At 45.9% G+C, this 20,290-nt stretch overlaps 1 protein-coding gene across 1 annotated transcript in view; it reads right to left on the bottom strand.

The window, feature by feature from the left end:
- LOC110510484 (synaptosomal-associated protein 25-B) overlaps positions 1–20,290 on the bottom strand; it is a 96,126-nt gene that overhangs the window by 7,240 nt on the left and 68,596 nt on the right. The window contains exons 4-5 of the mRNA XM_036955261.1: positions 13,900–13,948; positions 2,309–2,426 (exon numbers count right to left, since the gene is read on the bottom strand). Coding sequence (XP_036811156.1) covers positions 2,309–2,426; positions 13,900–13,948 — 167 coding nt within the window. The remainder of the gene's footprint in view (positions 1–2,308; positions 2,427–13,899; positions 13,949–20,290) is intronic.

The following is a 20,290-nucleotide window of genomic DNA, read 5'->3' as shown; positions in this document are numbered from 1 at the left end:
TCCAGAAGTTCAGTGAGGATCTCTGAATGATCCAATGTTGACCTAAATGACTAATGTTGATAAATACAATCCACCTGTGTGTAATCAAGTCTCCGTATAAATGCACCTGCACTGTGATAGTCTCAGAGGTCCGTCAAAAGCGCAGAGAGCATCATGAAGAACAAGGAACACACCAGGCAGGTCCGAGATACTGTTGTGAAGAAGTTTAAAGCCGGATTTGGATGCAAAAAGATTCCCCAAGCTTTAAACATCCCAAGGAGCACTGTGCAAGTGATAATATTGAAATGGAAGGAGTATCAGACCACTGCAAATCTACCAAGACCTGGCCGTCCCTCTAAACTTTCAGCTCATACAAGGAGAAGACTGATCAGAGATGCAGCCAAGAGGCCCATGATCACTCTGGATGAACTGCAGTGATCTACAGCTGAGGTGGGAGACTCTGTCCATAGGACAACAATTAGTCGTATATTGCACAAATCTGGCCTTTATGGAAGAGTGGCAAGAAGAAAGCCATTTCTTAAAGATATCCATAAAAAGTGTTGTTTAAAGTTTGCCACAAGCCACCTGGGAGACACACCAAACATGTGGAAGAAGGTGCTCTGGTCAGATGAAACCAAAATTGAACTTTTTGGCAACAATGCAAAACGTTATGTTTGGCGTAAAAGCAACACAGCTGAACACACCATCCCCACTGTCAAACATGGTGGTGGCAGCATCATGGTTTGGGCCTGCTTTTCTTCAGCAGGGACAGGGAAGATGGTTAAAATTGATGGGAAGATGGATGGAGCCAAATACAGGACCATTCTGGAAGAAAACCTGATGGAGTCTGCAAAAGACCTGAGACTGGGACGGAGATTTGTCTTCCAACAAGACAATGATCCAAAACAGAAAGCAAAATCTACAATGGAATGGTTCAAAAATAAACATATCCAGGTGTAGAATGGCCAAGTCAAAGTCCAGACCTGAATCCAATCGAGAATCTGTGGAAAGAACTGAAAACTGCTGTTCACAAATGCTCTCCATCCAACCTCACTGAGCTCGAGCTGTTTTGCAAGGAGGAATGGGAAAAAAATTCAGACTCTCGATGTGCAAAACTGAAAGAGACGTACCCCAAGCGACTTACAGCTGTAATCGCAGCAAAAGGTGGCGCTACAAAGTATTAACTTAAGGGGGCTGAATAATTTTGCACGCCCAATTTTTCAGTTTTTGATTTGTTAAAAAAGTTTTAAATATCCAATAAATGTTGTTCCACTTCATGATTGTGCTCCACTTGTTGTTGATTCTTCACAAAAAAATACAGTTTTATATCTTTATGTTTGAAGCCTGAAATGTGGCAAAAGGTCGCAAAGTTCAAGGGGGCCGAATACTTTCGCAAGGCACTGTATAACCTATATAAACCCTATATAAACCCTATATAAAATCTATATAAACCCTATATAAAACCAATATAAACCCTATATACCCTTATATATAACCTATATAAACCCTATATAAAATCTATATAAAACCTATATAAACCCTATATACCCTTATATATAACCTATATAAACCCTATATAAATCCTATATAAAATCTATATAAACCCTATATTAAACCTATATAAAATCTATATAAACCCTATATATAACCTATATAAACCTCTATATAAAACGGGTTTATATAGGGAATATTAACACATTTGTTTTCATCACAAGAGAATTGTGTGCAATTGTGTTAACTTTTTCCTGTAATCAGTAAACTACTGAATACACTGTGACCTGGATACCTGCTGAAAGAAAAACTCAGGTAGGTAGGTAGGTAGGTAGGTGTGTGTGTGTGTGTGTGTGTGTGTGTGTGTGTGTGTGTGTGTGTGTGTGTGTGTGTGTGTGTGTGTGTGTGTGTGTGTGTGTGTGTGCGTACGTGCGTGCGTGCGTGCGTGTGTGTCTGCCATGCATAGGCAGTATGTTTGTGCATATGTACAAACAACAGCAGTAATCAGGTCACGTTATATCATACTGTAGGCCTACTGCCTCATGTTGTAGCATTATGTAACATGCTGATACAAGTATGCCAAGTATGACTGTGATCATTTGAAGGAGAAGGTACAGTGGATTAGCCCAACATGCATCTCTCTCTCTACGTGCAGGAGGAAGCAGCATAGAAGGCCCTGGGTAAGGTCTGAAGTTGACATGCCATAGTGTTGTACTGGTCACCATGCACTCTACTTTAGGCATTAAAGCAGACAAGTCGACAGGCAGGCAGACAAACAGACAGGTAGACAGGCGGGCAGGCAGGCAGGCAGGCAGTAAGGTAGGCAGGCTGCACCTACTTGTTACAGGGACACGAACAAAGACCACAGAGAGACCCTAGATTGTTCAAATTCTTTTCTGCATCCTTCATGTCCTTATTGATCTGGTCCATCCCCTCCTCGATCCGCTCCAGTTGCTCTGATTGTCAACACAAGTCATTTATCCCCACAGAGAACGAGGGCATGTGACAACGAACGGGGGGAGAAGGAGAGAGAACGGGGGAGAAGGAGAGAGAACGGGGGAGAAGGAGAGAGAACGGGGGGAGAATTAGAGAGAACGGGGGGAGAAGGAGAGAGAACGGGGGAGAAGGAGAGAGAACGGGGGAGAAGGAGAGAGAACGGGGGAGAAGGAGAGAGAACGGGGGGAGAAGGACAGAGAACGGGGGAGAAGGACAGAGAATGGGGGAGAAGGAGAGAGAACGGGGGAGAAGGAGAGAGAACGGGGGGAGAAGGAGAGAGAACGGGGGAGAAGGAGAGAGAACGGGGGAGAAGGAGAGAGAACGGGGGAGAAGGAGAGATAACGGGGGGAGAAGGAGAGGGAACGGGGGAGAAGGAGAGAGAACGGGGGAGAAGGAGAGAGAACGGGGGGAGAAGGAGAGAGAACGGGGGAGAAGGAGAGAGAACGGGGGATAAGGAGAGAGAATGGGGGGAGAAGGAGAGAGAAAGGGGGGAGAAGGAGAGAGAACGGGGGGAGAAGGAGAGAGAACGGGGGAGAAGGAGAGAGAACGGGGGAGAAGGAGAGAGAACGGGGGAGAAGGAGAGAGAGGGAGAACAAAGAAAAGGAGACAAAAAGAGACCGTGACTAAAGAGACAGAGACATTGGACAGCACTACCAACCCAACACAGGCTAGATTCCAGGGCCTGTCGCCACCGGTACCTACTTGGCAACACATGGACATAATTGGCCAAAGCTTTGCCTAGTCAGGTAGCCTAGTGGTTAGAGCGTTGGGCCAGTAACCGAAGGGTTGCTGGATCGAATCCCTGAGTTGACAAGGTAAGAATCTGTCTTTCTGCCACTGAACAAAGCAGTTAACTCACTGTTCCTAGGCTGTCATTGTAAATAAGAATTTGTTCTCAACTGACTTGCCTAGTTAAATAAAGGTTCAATTTAAAAATCTATATATATATTTCTCGGCTTCCTTCAAGTCTTGATGAACCTTGTTCATGCCATCTTCAAACCAATCCAGTTGTTCTGGTAACAACAAAGGAAATGAGAGCAGTGAAATGAATCGAATTGGCTCTTGTGATGATTGAGGTCTAAGTTACAGCCTATCAAACAACACCCATAATGCAATGCCTTATGGAGCCACACTGACACACTCACAGCCAGTGCAGTGAGAGAGAAAGATTGTCACAGATATACAATGAAGAACACATAAAGGCTGGATTCCAATACAAAATAACCTCCCTCATTGGGCACCTCTTCTGCTAGGGCCTAGGGAAAGGAGCACACCTATGATCACACGATGTTCTTATTTTAACCCACTTTTGTATTGGAAACCAGCCAGTGATGATAGAGAGAGAGAGAGAGGTGATAGGCAGAGATAAACAGGATGAGAGTGAAGGAGGACTGTAGATGAAGTAAACAAGTGTTGTGAAGCAGTGGATAAGGTGAAAAGCATTATGGGACATGTAGTAACATGCAAGCAGAATGTTTGAATGTAAGTTGGGTACAAACAGTGATGACAGTCCATTCATCCCAAGAGGTTGCCCTAAACCACTGAAACAGGGTCAGATATTGGTTCATTCCCTCAACCACTGATACAGGGTCAGATATTGATTAATTCCCTCAACCACTGATACAGGGTCAGATATTGGGTTCATTCCCTCAACCACTGAAACAGGGTCAGATATCGGTTCATTCCCTAATCCACTGAAACAGGGTCAGATATTGATTCATTCCCTAAATGGTGAGTTGGGTTAGTATTGCGAATACTCTGATCCTAGACCTGTAGTTACGGTCATTATCTACCTGGAGTGGGTCCAGGGAGAAGGTGAGTGGTCTTTATGTATAGGTAAGGGTAAGGTAATTCATGGCTGTGGTGGCTTGCTTGTTCACGTGTGAACATTTGTAAAATCCCTGGTTTGTGGCGAACAAAAATTCACAATGTTTGTAGACAGATACACTCGTCTCTGGTCACGGATAGCCACTGTACAGTGTTGTTATCCTCACTGACCTCTCTGTTGCCCCTGACAACACTACCCCCACAGACAATTAGCCTCCCCAGGTAATCCCAGGGATCACGAGGGATTGGATAAGAGGTGGAATGAGACAGAGAGAGAGAGCATGAGAGAAATCTTATCATCATAGCTCAGTTGGGTGACTCTCTCTGCTTACAGCATGCCTTTTACACACTGAATATGATGTAATTGCAGACCACAATTCAGGGCGTTTCTTTATGTGGGTGTTGTTCCCTGATATCAGGAAACACCCATTGATACATGCCATTGGTCAGTTCCAGTGTTATGAGCCTGAGGGTTGCTCGACACAGAGGATTTGTTCACATAGCAGGTTAGGATAACTAACGTGTCAGGTTAGGATAATGAACGTGGTAGGTTAGGAGACTGAGGTTAAGGTTAGGAAAAGGGTTAGGGTTAGGCTTAGCTACAATGCTACAGTTGTCAGCAACTGTTGTCCCCGACGTGAAAGAAACTGCCATGGACCAATAGAGAGCACCAATGGGTGTAACGTGATATCAGAAAGCACCTCTAATTGCGGTCTGCAATTACACACTTCTCTACACAATCAGAGCGTGGAAGACTGCCCTTGACTGACCAATGGGAACACTTGGGTTAACAGTAGTGTAGCCAATCAGAATACTTCTGAAGTCACTCCACGACTGCTGTTTCCAAGGAGATCTCATGCATTACCACAAGACACATGCATGACTGATCACCCCCCAGTGTGTGTGTGTGTGTGTGTGTGTGTGTGTGTGTTAGTGAGTATGTGCCTGTTGTGGTGGGGGAGGGTTTTGGTGGACTGATGTTCAAATAGACAGAATTTGTAGAGCGTTTTTTTAGATGGTCAATAATCTCAGTATTATTTGATTGGCTGAACCTAGAAGCCGAGAAAGACAACATCCCCATGTCTCGCCAGCGTTCTGACCACAGCGAAGCTCCTTGTCATGTTGGCGAGATTGGAGACCACACCATGGTGTTAGCCACATTCACTGTAATCTCAGCCGATCCGTGACCACACCATGGTGTTAGCCACATTCACCGTAATCTCAGCCAACCCATGGCCACACCATGGTGTTGGCCACATTCACTGTAATCTCAGCCAATCCGTGACCACACCATGGTGTTAGCCACATTCACTGTAATCTCAGCCGATCCATGACCACACCATGGTGTTAGCCACATTCACTGTAATCTCAGCCAATCCGTGACCACACCATGGTGTTAGCCACATTCACTGTAATCTCAGCCGATCCGTGACCACACCATGGTGTTAGCCACATTCACTGTAATCTCAGCCGATCCGTGACCACACCATGGTGTTAGCCACATTCCCTGTAATCTCAGCCGATCCGTGACCACACCATGGTGTTAGCCACATTCACTGTAATCTCAGCCGACCCGTGACCACACCATGGTGTTAGCCACATTCACTGTAATCTCAGCCGATCCGTGCAAATGGAGGTTGCTCTGGTCCTTCCTTCCAGGGCCTGGTGGATGGGGCTGCATTGTGGTGGAGGGAGGGGCAGGGGCCATTTGAATCTGGGAATTGATTGCTCTGTGGCGGTGGTGGCGGTTGCAGCGAGCAGGAAGTCAGCACCATTACTCAGGAAGCAAAGCACTGAATGTTGCAGATAGAAATACCACCGACAGAGTGGATATGATCGTTTGATCTATTTATATATTTCTGTTGAAACAATCCAGTAAGTCCAATTGAACACAGGAGTGGATGTGAATGCTTTATATTTGCCTATTGCTACACCTCACTGACATTATTCTATACCTCACTGACATTATTCTATACCTCACTGACATTATTCTACACCTCACTGACATTATTCTATAGCTCACTGACATTATTCTATACCTCACTAACATTATTCACAAGTCTATATACGATGTGAGCAAATGAGGTGAGATAAGGGAGGTAAAGGCAAAAAAAGGCCATGGTGGCAAAGTAAATACAATATAGCAAGTAAAACACTGGAATGGTAGATTTGCAGTGGAAGAATGTGCAAAGTAGAAATAAAAATAATGGGGTGCGAAGGAGCAAAATATATAAATAAATAAAATAAAATACAGTAGGGAAAGAGGTAGTTGTTTGGGCTAAATTATAGGTGGGCTATGTACAGATGCAGTAATCTGTGAGCTGCTCTGACAGTTGGTGCTTAAAGCTAGTGAGGGAAATAAGTGTTTCCAGTTTCAGAGATTTTTGTAGTTCGTTCCAGTCATTGGCAGCAGAGGACTGGAAGGAGAGGCGGCCAAAGAAAGAATTGATTGTTACGGTGCGTGAATGAGGACCCAAAAGCGAATTAACGTAAACAGAGCTTCTTTAATAACAAAACATAGGTAGGCTCAGATGGACCGGCAGATTCCGACAGGACAGGACAAGGTTGCAGCAAACATGACGATAGTCTGGTTCAGGCATGAATAACACAAACAAGAATCCGACAAAGACAGAAACAAAAACAGAGAGAGATATAGAGGACTAATCAGAGGGAAAAAGGGAACAGGTGGGAAAAGGGGTGACGAGGTAGTTAGGAGGAGACAAGGAACAGCTGGGGGAAAGAGGGGGAGAAAAGGTAACCTAAAACGACCAGCAGAGGGAGACAGGGTGAAGAGAAAGGACAGAAACAAGACACAACATGACAATACATGACAGTACCCCCCCACTCACCGAGCGCCTCCTGGCGCACTCGAGGAGGAAACCTGGCGGCAACGGAGGAAATCATCGATCAGCGCACGGTCCAGCACGTCCCGAGAGGGAACCCAACTCCTCTCCTCAGGACCGTACCCCTCCCAATCTACTAGGTACTGATGACCACGGCCCCGAGGACGCATGTCCAAAATCCTACGGACCCTGTAGATGGGTGCGCCCTCGACAAGGATGGGGGGGGGGGGGGGGGGAAGACGAGCGGGGGCGCGAAGAACGGGCTTGACACAGGAGACATGGAAGACCGGGTGGACGCGACGAAGATATCGCGGAAGAAGAAGTCGCACTGCGACAGGATTAATGATCTGAGAAATACGGAACGGACCAATGAACCGCGGGGTCAACTTGCGAGAAGCGGTCTTAAGGGGAAGGTTCTGAGTGGAGAGCCAAACTCTCTGACCGCGACAATATCTAGGACTCTTAGTTCTACGCTTATTAGCAGCTCTCACAGTCTGCGCCCTATAACGGCAAAGTGCAGACCTGACCCTCTTCCAGGTGCGCTCGCAACGTTGGACAAAAGCCTGAGCGGAGGGGACGCTGGACTCGGCGAACTGAGATGAGAACAGCGGAGGCTGGTACCCGAGGCTACTCTGAAAAGGAGATAGCCCGGTCGCAGACGAAGGAAGCGAGTTGTGGGCGTATTCTGCCCAGGGGAGCTGTTCTGACCAAGACGCAGGGTTGCGAAAAGAAAGACTGCGTAAGATGCGACCAATAGTCTGATTGGCCCGTTCTGCTTGACCGTTAGACTGGGGGTGAAAGCCGGAAGAGAGACTGACGGAAGCCCCAATCAAACGGCAAAACTCCCTCCAAAATTGAAACGTGAATTGCGGACCTCTGTCCGAAACGACGTCTGACGGAAGGCCATGAATTCTGAAAACATTCTCGATGATGATTTGTGCCGTCTCTTTAGCAGAAGGAAGCTTAGCAAGGGGAATAAAATGAGCCGCCTTAGAGAACCTGTCGACAACCGTAAGAATAACAGTCTTCCCCGCTGACGAAGGCAGTCCGGTGACAAAATCTAAGGCGATGTGAGACCACGGTCGAGAGGGAATGGGAAGCGGCCTGAGACGGCCGGCAGGAGGGGAGTTACCGGACTTAGTCTGCGCGCAGACCGAACAAGCAGCCACGAAGCGACGCGTGTCATGCTCCCGGGTGGGCCACCAAAAATGCTGGCGAATGGAAGCAAGCGTACCCCGAACGCCAGGGTGGCCGGCTAACTTGGCAGAGTGAGCCCACTGAAGAACGGCCAGACGAGTAGGAACGGGAACGAAAAGAAGGTTCCTAGGACAAGCGCGCGGCGACGGAGCTTGAGTGAGTGCTTGCTTTACCTGCCTCTCAATTCCCCAGACAGTCAACCCGACAACACGCCCCTCAGGGAGAATCCCCTCGGGGTCAGTGGAGGCTACTGAAGAACTGAAGAGACGAGATAAAGCATCAGGCTTGGTGTTCTTAGAGCCCGGACGATAAGAAATCACGAACTCGAAACGAGCGAAAAACAGCGCCCAGCGCGCCTGACGCGCATTAAGTCGTTTGGCAGAACGGATGTACTCAAGGTTCCTATGGTCAGTCCAAACGACAAAAGGAACGGTCGCCCCCTCCAACCACTGTCGCCATTCGCCTAGGGCTAAGCGGATGGCGAGCAGTTCGCGGTTTCCCACATCATAGTTACGTTCCGACGGCGACAGGCGATGAGAAAAATACGCGCAAGGGTGGACCTTGTCGTCAGAGAGGGAGCGCTGAGAAAGAATGGCTCCCACGCCCACCTCTGACGCGTCAACCTCGACAACGAACTGTCTAGTGACGTCAGGTGTAACAAGGATAGGTGCGGATGTAAAACGATTCTTGAGGAGATCAAAAGCTCCCTGGGCGGAAACGGACCACTTAAAGCACGTCTTGACAGAAGTAAGGGCTGTGAGAGGAGCTGCCACCTGACCGAAATTACGGATGAAACGACGATAGAAGTTCGCGAAGCCGAGAAAGCGCTGCAGCTCGACGCGTGACTTAGGGACGGGCCAATCAATGACAGCTTGGACCTTAGCGGGATCCATCTTAATGCCTTCAGCGGAAATAACAGAACCGAGAAATGTGACGGAGGAGGCATGAAAAGAGCACTTCTCAGCCTTCACAAAAAGACAATTCTCTAAAAGGCGCTGGAGGACACGTCGAACGTGCTGAACATGAATCTGGAGTGACGGTGAAAAAATCAGGATATCGTCAAGGTAAACGAAAACAAAGATGTTCAGCATGTCTCTCAGGACATCATTGACTAATGCCTGAAAGACAGCTGGAGCGTTAGCGAGGCCGAAAGGAAGAACCCGGTATTCAAAGTGCCCTAACGGAGTGTTAAACGCCGTCTTCCACTCGTCCCCCTCCCTGATGCGCACGAGATGGTAAGCGTTACGAAGGTCCAACTTAGTGAAAAACCTGGCTCCCTGCAGGATCTCGAAGGCTGAAGACATAAGAGGAAGCGGATAACGATTCTTCACTGTTATGTCATTCAGCCCTCGATAATCTATGCAGGGGCGCAGGGACCCGTCCTTCTTCTTAACAAAAAAAAACCCCGCTCCGGCGGGAGAGGAGGAGGGGACTATGGTACCGGCGGCAAGAGCTACAGACAAATAATCTTCGAGAGCCTTACGTTCGGGAGCCGACAGAGAGTATAGTCTACCCCGGGGGGGAGTGGTTCCCGGAAGGAGATCAATACTACAATCATACGACCGGTGTGGAGGAAGAGAGGTGGCCCTGGACCGACTGAACACCGTGCGCAGATCGTGATATTCCTCCGGCACCCCTGTCAAATCACCAGGCTCCTCCTGTGAAGAAGAGACAGAGGAAACAGGAGGGATAGCAGACATTAAACATTTCACATGACAAGAGACGTTCCAGGAGAGGATAGAATTACTAGACCAATTAATGGAAGGATTATGACAAACTAGCCAGGGATGGCCCAAAACAACAGGTGTAAAAGGTGAACGAAAAATTAAAAAAGAAATGGTTTCGCTATGATTACCAGAAACAGTGAGGGTTAAAGGTAGCGTCTCACGCTGAATCCTGGGGAGAGGACTACCATCCAGGGCGAACAAGGCCGTGGACTCCCTTAACTGTCTGAGAGGAATGTCATGTTCCCGAGCCCAGGTCTCGTCCATAAAACAGCCCTCCGCCCCAGAGTCTATTAAGGCACTGCAGGAAGCTGACGAACCGGTCCAGCGTAGATGGACCGACAAGGTAGTGCAGGATCTTGAAGGAGAGACAGGAGTAGTAGCGCTCACCAGTAGCCCTCCGCTTACTGATGAGCTCTGGCTTTTACTGGACATGAAGTGACAAAATGACCAGCAGAACCGCAATAGAGACAGAGGCGGTTGGTGATTCTCCGTTCCCTCTCCTTAGTCGAGATGCGGATACCTCCCAGCTGCATAGGCTCAGCACCCGAGCCGGCAGAGGAAGATGGTAGTGATGCGGAGAGGGGGGCAACGGAGAACGCGAGCTCCTTTCCACGAGCTCGGTGACGAAGATCAACCCGTCGCTCAATGCGAATAGCGAGTTCAATCAAGGAATCCATGCTGGAAGGAACCTCCCGGGAGAGAATCTCATCCTTTACCTCTGCGCGGAGACCCTCCAGAAAACGAACGAGCAAAGCCGGCTCGTTCCAGCCACTGGAGGCAGCAAGAGTGCGAAACTCAATAGAGTAGTCTGTTATGGATCGATTACCTTGACATAGGGAAGACAGGGCCCTGGAAGCCTCCTCCCCAAAAACAGATCGATCAAAAACCCGTATCATCTCCTCCTTAAAGTCCTGATACTGGTTAGTACACTCAGCCCTTGCCTCCCAGATTGCCGTGCCCCACTCACGAGCCCGTCCAGTAAGGAGAGATATGACGTAGGCGACACGAGCAGTGCTCCTGGAGTAAGTGTTGGGCTGGAGAGAAAACACAATATCACACTGGGTGAGGAACGAGCGGCATTCAGTGGGCTCCCCAGAGTAACACGGCGGGTTATTGATTCTGGGCTCCGGAGATTCGAAAGCCCTGGAAGTGGCCGGTGGATCGAGGCGGAGATGGTGAACCTGTTCTGTGAGGTTGGAGACTTGGGTGGCCAGGGTCTCAACGGCATGTCGAGCAGCAGACAATTCCTGCTCATGTCTGCCTAGCATCGCTCCCTGGATCTCGACGGCTGAGTGGAGAGGATCCGAAGTCGCTGGGTCCATTCTTGGTCGGATTCTTCTGTTACGGTGCGTGAATGAGGACCCAAAAGCGAATTAACGTAAACAGAGCTTCTTTAATAACAAAACATAGGTAGGCTCAGATGGACCGGCAGATTCCGACAGGACAGGACAAGGTTGCAGCAAACATGACGATAGTCTGGTTCAGGCATGAATAACACAAACAAGAATCCGACAAAGACAGAAACAAAAACAGAGAGAGATATAGAGGACTAATCAGAGGGAAAAAGGGAACAGGTGGGAAAAGGGGTGACGAGGTAGTTAGGAGGAGACAAGGAACAGCTGGGGGAAAGAGGGGGAGAAAAGGTAACCTAAAACGACCAGCAGAGGGAGACAGGGTGAAGAGAAAGGACAGAAACAAGACACAACATGACAATACATGACATTGATTTTGGGCATGAGCAGAGAGATATACAGTGCATTGCGAAAGTATTCGGCCCCCTTGAACTTTGCGACCTTTTGCCACATTTCAGGCTTCAAACATAAAGATATAAAACTGTATTTTTTTGTGAAGAATCAACAACAAGTGGGACACAATCATGAAGTGGAACGACATTTATTGGATATTTCAAACTTTTTTAACAAATCAAAAACTCAAAAATTGGGCGTGCAAAATTATTCAGCCCCCTTAAGTTAATACTTTGTAGCGCCACCTTTTGCTGTGATCACAGCTGTAAGTCGCTTGGGGTATGTCTCTATCAGTTTTGCACATCGAGAGACTGACATTTTTTCCCATTCCTCCTTGCAAAACAGCTCGAGCTCAGTGAGGTTGGATGGAGAGCATTTGTGAACAGCAGTTTTCAGTTCTTTCCACAGATTCTCGATTGGATTCAGGTCTGGACTTTGACTTGGCCATTCTAACACCTGGATATGTTTATTTTTGAACCATTCCATTGTAGATTTTGCTTTATGTTTTGGATCATTGTCTTGTTGGAAGACAAATCTCCGTCCCAGTCTCAGGTCTTTTGCAGACTCCATCAGGTTTTCTTCCAGAATGGTCCTGTATTTGGCTCCATCCATCTTCCCATCAATTTTAACCATCTTCCCTGTCCCTGCTGAAGAAAAGCAGGCCCAAACCATGATGCTGCCACCACCATGTTTGACAGTGGGGATGGTGTGTTCAGCTGTGTTGCTTTTACACCAAACATAACGATTTGCATTGTTGCCAAAAAGTTCAATTTTGGTTTCATCTGACCCGAGCACCTTCCTCCACATGTTTGGTGTGTCTCCCAGGTGGCTTGTGGCAAACTTTAACTGACACTTTTTATGGATATCTTTAAGAAATGGCTTTCTTCTTGCCACTCTTCCATAAAGGCCAGATTTGTGCAATATACAACTGATTGTTGTCCTATGGACAGAGTCTCCCACCTCAGCTGTAGATCTCTGCAGTTCATCCAGAGTGATCATGGGCCTCTTGGCTGCATCTCTGATCAGTCTTCTTCTTGTATGAGCTGAAAGTTTAGAGGGATGGCCAGGTCTTGGTAGATTTGCAGTGGTCTGATACTCCTTCCATTTCAATATTATCGCTTGCACAGTGCTCCTTGGGATGTTTAAAGCTTGGGAAATCTTTTTGTATCCAAATCCGGCTTTAAACTTCTTCACAACAGTATCTCGGACCTGCCTGGTGTGTTCCTTGTTCTTCATGATGCTCTCTGCGCTTTTAACGGACCTCTGAGACTATCACAGTGCAGGTGCATTTATACGGAGACTTGATTACACACAGGTGTATTGTATTTATCATCATTAGTCATTTAGGTCAACATTGGATCATTCAGAGATCCTCACTGAACTTCTGGAGAGAGTTTGTTGCACTGAAAGTAAAGGGGCTGAATAATTTTGCACGCCCAATTGTTCAGTTTTTGATTTGTTAAAAAAGTTTGAAATATCCAATAAATGTCGTTCCAATTCATGATTGTGTCCCACTTGTTGTTGATTCTTCACATAAAAATACAGTTTTATATCTTTATGTTTGAAGCCTGAAATGTGGCAAAAGGTCGCAAAGTTCAAGGGGGCCGAATACTTTCGCAAGGCACTGTACCTGCTGGAGCGCGTGCTACAGGTGGGTGATGCTATGGTGACCAGCGAGCTGAGATAAGGGGGGACTTTACCTAGCAGGGTCTTGTAGATGACATGGAGCCAGTGGGTTTGGCGACGAGTATGAAGCGAGGGCCAGCCAACGAAAGTGTACAGGTCGCAATGGTGGGTAGTATATGGGGCTTTGGTGACAAAACGGATTGCACTGTGATAGATGAGAATTCGTTGTTTTTTAAATCTATTTTAGAATAAGGCTGTAACATAACAAAATGTGGAAAAAGTCTAGGGGTTCTGAATACTTTCCGAACTGTTTTTCCTAAAGTCCCGATTTAGAAGATTCCCGGAATAAGGAGAGAATATTAAGCAGGAATTCCGTAATCCTCCAACCAGGATTTCTGGGAAACCTGGGATATTTGGGAAAGTGAACAGAATTTTAAAGTGTAATATTGTGTCTCTATAGGGACTTACCTCCCTGCTCATCCAGCATAACCAAAGTCCTGATACCAGCATCTTTACTCTACACACCCCGGGTCAGAAAGACAGGGAAGAAGAGAGGGGAAGGAAGAGAGGAAGAGAAGAAGAGGTGAGATAAAACAGGAAGAAGAGAGGGGAAGGAAGAGAGGAAGAGAAGAGGAGGTGAGATAAAACAGTTCAGTGTGAACAGAAGAGAAATATAATATATATATTATCATCATTATTATTAAATGGAGGGACACTGAGTTAATGCGATCAGTTTCTCAACAGGTATTGATCCAGACATGAGATCATATATATGGGACATCAAATCAAATTTTACTGGTCACATACACATGGTTAGCAGGTGTTATTGCGAGTGTAGTGAAATGCTTGTGCTTCTAGTTCCGACAGTGTAGCAAAATTTAACATGTAATCTAACAATTCCACAACAACTACCTAATACACACAAATCTAAAGGAACGGATTAAAAATATATACATAGAAATATATGGATGAGCAATGACAGAGTGGACGTGGGTTGTAGATCGAGTCAGAGCCCTGTACCTAGAGAGTTGGGACAACGTTTAGAATGTTGAATATGGTTCTAATAGACCCAGTAAAAGGGGTCTGGGGTCAGACGCTCCATTGACCAGATTGGCACACATTCAACAGATATTTTCTTTTTCTGTACTTATGTTTATTTAACGGATCTAACAAAGTGGATATTTGTCAAATCCGTCATGAATTAATGTATTGTACCAGACACAAAATGTGGATACTTAAGTCTGATTTGGATACAACATGTAGACGTTGTCCCTTTTCAGGTTTAGAAGAAGTGACAACTCCTGTCTCTATATCGTAAGCTGATTAGTATAGCTAGCATACAGAAATCGGTGGTGGTTGTTAATGTCATTTTTAACTGGAATACAGTTGATTGGTAATGATGACCCGAACATGTGTTGGGGTTGACAACCATACAAGCATTATACTCCCATTATTACCTCAACATAGTGTCAACTACACATATAAACAATAGCCTAAATGTAGTCAGATTTTGCTGTACATGTATGAATTTTCTTTCTTGAACCTAGTACTGAATATAATGTTGTGAATATGGTCAAGAGTTTAGAACAATGACAGTTTGTTCCTTGGTACAAATTAATGAACTATATCTCCAGACTGACTAGAATGCTTATCTACACTGGCTGACCTTGGCTCTAGGCGAGGAGGGAAGGCTTGAGAACTATAGAGCCTTTCTACCAGTGTCAAGAAGAGACGGAACATTTAGAAAACGCTGACGTCATTTTCAGTTTATAACCTGTGGTAAAATGTGTAAGTACTCAGTACTCTCGAGAATAAACTCTGCTGTTTGATTTTGAGACTGGGCTCTGTCTATTATTGTAGAATAAGGGTCTTACATGTCCTTATGAATGGACAGAGTGTTTAATTTAATTGGATATTAAAACATAGAGTAATTTAATTCCTTTAACACCATGTCATGTTAATGGGGAGATAACATGGATGCCATATCATTTTGTAGTGTTATGTAAATGCATCATTACGCAGAAACCTCAATGTCCCATCTCTCTAAATACATGGCTGGATAGAGTCAATGTGAGGTGTTCAGTGGTGATGCAGTGATGATACTGGTGCTGAAGTACAGAGGAACTCATAGAGCTATGATAGGAGATGTAACTTTGCCTCCTTAGGGCAAAACAAGGCTCTACTGACATAAAATAAAATGATCCTATTTGATTTCAGAAAAACCCCGAAGAGTGTATTATCATATCTGCTTTTAGAGAAGGTATGATGCAGTGATCTATTAGATTGACTCAGAACACAACAGGTATAAGGATGACCAAGAAGCTTCTACTAAACTAATTCATATGCTATGTTGAAGATCCAACCAGGTTTGAACCCCCTTTCCCTGATTGGTCAATGACATAACTGCACTTCCTCAGAGAGGTTCCAACAGCCCAACTTTTTTTTTTTTTTACCTTTATTTAACTAGGCAAGTCACTTAAGAAGAAATTCTTATTTACAATGACATACTACACCGGCCAAACCCAGACGACGCTGGGCCAATTGTGCGCCGCCTTATGGGACTCCCAATCGCGGCCGGTTGTGATACAGCCTGGATTCGAACTGAGATGCAGTAACTTAGACCGCTGCGCCACTCGGGAGCCCCTCTCATGTGATTTAAATGATTGTTACTCGCACGCATACCAAGGAATGGAAAGAGACACGCGCGCACACGCACGCACACACACCACAACCCCTCAGGCATACACTGAATTCCCCGGCACCATCACACACAGAATACTGGACATATGCTGACACCATTAACAAGCCGAAAACAACCTCACAAAACCTCCATTCAATTCCATTGGTGGGTTTATAGGAGTTTCTCAACAGGGAGAGGAACAAAGGTCAAAGGGCTATTAATGTACGGGCCAGCGCCTTGGGATCAGATCGATGCTTGACCTTCTCAGGGCAGTGTTGGACTCCATATCAATCACCTTTCTGTGATTCCTGTCATATTATCTCCTCAGCTCCATTTCAACCAATTGATGGGATGTTTCCCATCAAGGTTTCTGCCCTTGGACCTTCTTCTCCAATGTGTTTAGAAAAGGAGACGAGGAAAGAGGATGTGAGGAATCAAGGAAAGATGAACTGAGAACCAGAGAGACGACACAGAAGAAGTGTGTCTTGCCTTTCTTGAACTAACCCACGCACTAGTATTTTCTTACTAGCGCTTAATAAGTACTTAAGTACTTAATATGCCTGCGATAATGTGGTTGTCCCACCTAGCTATCTGAAGATGAATGTACAGACTGTATGTGGCTCTGGATAAGAGATGACATTCTGTAAATGTAGAGTAACAGGCCCAGTGAGATGACCGATAACATCAATCCAAACGGACCGGTAATATTTCCACATTAACAGCCGAACTATGAAACAGTAAAAAGCAGCGGACATGTGGGGCGACGAGACCGTTGGTTATATATTCTGCGGGTTTGCATTATGGCCTGCACAGGTTGACCTTAAAGTGCTTTTGGAATGAATAGCAAAGAAAGGACTTCTTTAACAGAGTCATTAAGATAGAGGCACCAGACATGGGTGATTATTGGGAATAGTGTCACAGGCCACGTTCATGTCTTTTAGAAGGTTGAGACCTTTTTCAAACACCTTACTCTACTTGTTATGACTCCCAGGCTTCAGGTTAATAACGGGCTGAATCACCTGCGGTGAGAGACAGCCCTGAGTGGAGAGAGAGAGCCCTGGAGGGAGACAGAGAGAGCCCTGGGAGGAGAGAGAGAGAGCCCTGGGGGGAGAGAGAGAGCCATGTTGTACGCAGCCCAGGCACTCCAGGGCCATAATTAGATAAGAGGTCAAAAGTCGAATGAAGACCACCGTAATGACATCACACAGCTGGAGATGGGTCGCACCGCTGTCATATAACTTGCAAGGTCAGCTGTCTATGAAATATGAGGCTGAGGCTCATATGCCCTGTCCTCGATGGACAAGGCTAGTTTAACCCTCCTACTAGATACATGGAAAATAGCACTGATTTCTAAATCATAGGAATCTATTCATGCCCTGTTGTGTGGAAGATGAGATGTTTTATAGATGACATCATCTGCACAGTGACTTACTATTGCCTACAGTAATGAATCATCAGGTATATAGCAGAGGATGGAGCTATAGGAGGATGGACTCATTGGAATCCTACAGTAATGAACCATCAGGTATATAGCAGAGGGCGGAGCTATAGGAGGATGGACTCATTGGAATCCTACACTAATGAACCATCGGGTATATAGCAGAGGGCGGAGCTATAGGAGGATGGACTCATTGGAATCCTACACTAATGAACCATCGGGTATGTAGCAGAAGGCGGAGCTATAGGAAGATGGACTCATTGAGAGAGAGAGAGAGAGAGAGAGAGAGCGAGAGAGAGAGATAAATCTTAGTGACTTAGGGAGCAATTGTCATCGATTTTATCGCCGTCTCCTGTACTGACCTTCAGTCGCTATGACAATGACCTCGCCCAGCCCCCCTCCCCTGTATCCCCTCGCTGCTCAGCCATTTGTCAGCCAGAGTCAGTTGCATGACGTATGATATTCATGGCGTGTATGATTTAGTACACGTAATTCCAATACAGCTAGCAAACACACTCATAGATATGAGAAATGAGGAGGAAGTAGGCCTATGAGGCACGGAAATAGACTTGATGGCACCAGATGCTTCTTTTCAACATGTATTATTTATGGATCAATTTTACACAATGACCCAATTACATGGAGACAGTATTACTGTGTGTTAGACAGGCACTGCTACTGTCCCACCAACCATTCAGTAAGGGCAGGCCAGATTTCAGAAGTGTTTTCACCATAGATGTGTTGTGTATGGTTTGCACCGGGTGCAAAGTTTTCAGCTTTTGTCAATGTCACCTTGTTTGCACACTCACATATTGGCCATGTTTTTCTAAATTCTACAATCTGGACTATCTTGCTCAAGGTGTGTCTGTCCGTCCGTCCGTCCGTCCGTCTGCCCGCCCGGCCGTCCGTCTGTCCGTCTGTCTGTCTGTCTGGAGATAGCCACCAACCAGCAGCATTGATTATTTTCCTCTTGCGCTCTCCCTCCACCACTTCCACAGAGTCCTGATATAACAGACTTTACATTACTGTCTGTCTCCCTCCACCACTTCCACAGAGTCCTGATATAACAGACTTTACATTACTGTCTGTCTCCCTCACCCACTTCCACAGAATCCTGATATAACAGACTTTATAATACTGTCTGTCTCCCTCCACCACTTCCACAGAGTCCTGATATAACAGACTTTATAATACTGTCTGTCTCCCTCCACCACTTCCACAGAGTCCTGATATAACAAACTTTATAATACTGTCTGTCTCCCTCCACCACTTCCACAAAGTCCTGATATAACATACTTTACATTACTGTCTGTCTCCCTCCACCACTTCCACAGAGTCCTGATATAACAGATTTTATAATAGTCTCTCTCCCTCCACCATTTCCACAGAGTCCTGATATAACAGACTTTACATTACTGTCTGTCTCCCTCCACCACTTCCACAGAGTCCTGATATAACAGACTTTATAATAGTCTCTCTCCATCCACCACTTCCACAGAGTCCTGATATAACAGACTTCTCATTACTGTCTGTCTCCATCCACCACTTCCACAGAGTCCTGATACAACAGACTTCACATTACTGTCTGTCTCCCTCCACCACTTCCACAGAGTCCTGATATAACAGACTTTACATTACTGTCTCTCTCTCCTCATCTTGAACTGCTTAAAGCATAAATGGGGGATAGACCGATAGATTTAACCCCTCCATCACTGGTTTGTTCTGTGAGGACAGACACTGGGAGACAAGAAGCAAGTACAGGGAGTGAACATTTAATTAGATACGGACATGAAACGAAACAAGGACAGCGTCTGGACGAGGGGAAACAAAACCACATTAATGCAGACACGTGGATGAAACTGAGGAAGTGACAGATATAGGGGAGGCAATCAATAAGGTAATAGAGTCCATGGGAGTCCCATGAAGCGCTGATGCGCGTAACGATGGTGACAGGTGTGCGTAATGACGGGCCGTCTGGCGCCCTGGAGCGCCAGAGAGGGGCAGCGGGAGCAGGCGTGACATGTTCAAATCTTTGGATTGAAATATTCAACTGAAATGTATGCCTGATGCTTCACTGCATGTTAAATAGGTGGTCCCACCGGCATCATCACGGGTCAAGTGATGTATTTACTGTAGCTACAGATAAAGCTCTTTGATAAATGAGATAAAATCTATGTCATCTCAGACAACATTATTAGAGTTATTCATAACAGGGCGGCTCAGTGGTTAATTCAGTTTATTTGGGGCTGAGTAAAGCTAGACTAGAGTGTTATAATGCTTCATAACAGGGCAGCTCAGTGGGTAACTCAGTTTATTGGGGCTGAGTAAAGCTAGACTAGAGTGTTATAATGCTTCATAACAGGGCAGCTCAGTGGGTAACTCAGTTTATTGGGGCTGAGTAAAGCTAGACTATAGGCCAAAGGCAGAGCTGACAACATTACATCAGACAGATGGATAACCCAACACTAACCACATTCACAACCTCTATAAAACGTAACATCACCCCATCAGTCAAAGAGAGCACTTAAGTCTAGGAGCAAAAGGCTCCTCAAAAGCTTCTACCCCCAAGTCATAAGACTGAACAATTAATAAAATGGCCACCGGACTATTTACATCGATCTCCCTCCCTTTTGTACACTGCTGCTACTTGCTGTTTATTATCTATGCATAGTCACTTCACCCCCACCTACATGTACAAATTACCTCAACTAACCTGTACTACTGTTTATTATCTATGCATA

This window comes from Oncorhynchus mykiss, chromosome 19 (genome assembly GCF_013265735.2).
Source record: "Oncorhynchus mykiss isolate Arlee chromosome 19, USDA_OmykA_1.1, whole genome shotgun sequence".
Lineage (NCBI taxonomy): Eukaryota > Metazoa > Chordata > Actinopteri > Salmoniformes > Salmonidae > Oncorhynchus > Oncorhynchus mykiss.
Note: the sequence above shows the minus strand (reverse complement) of the source record. Positions and strands in the feature narration are given on the sequence as shown.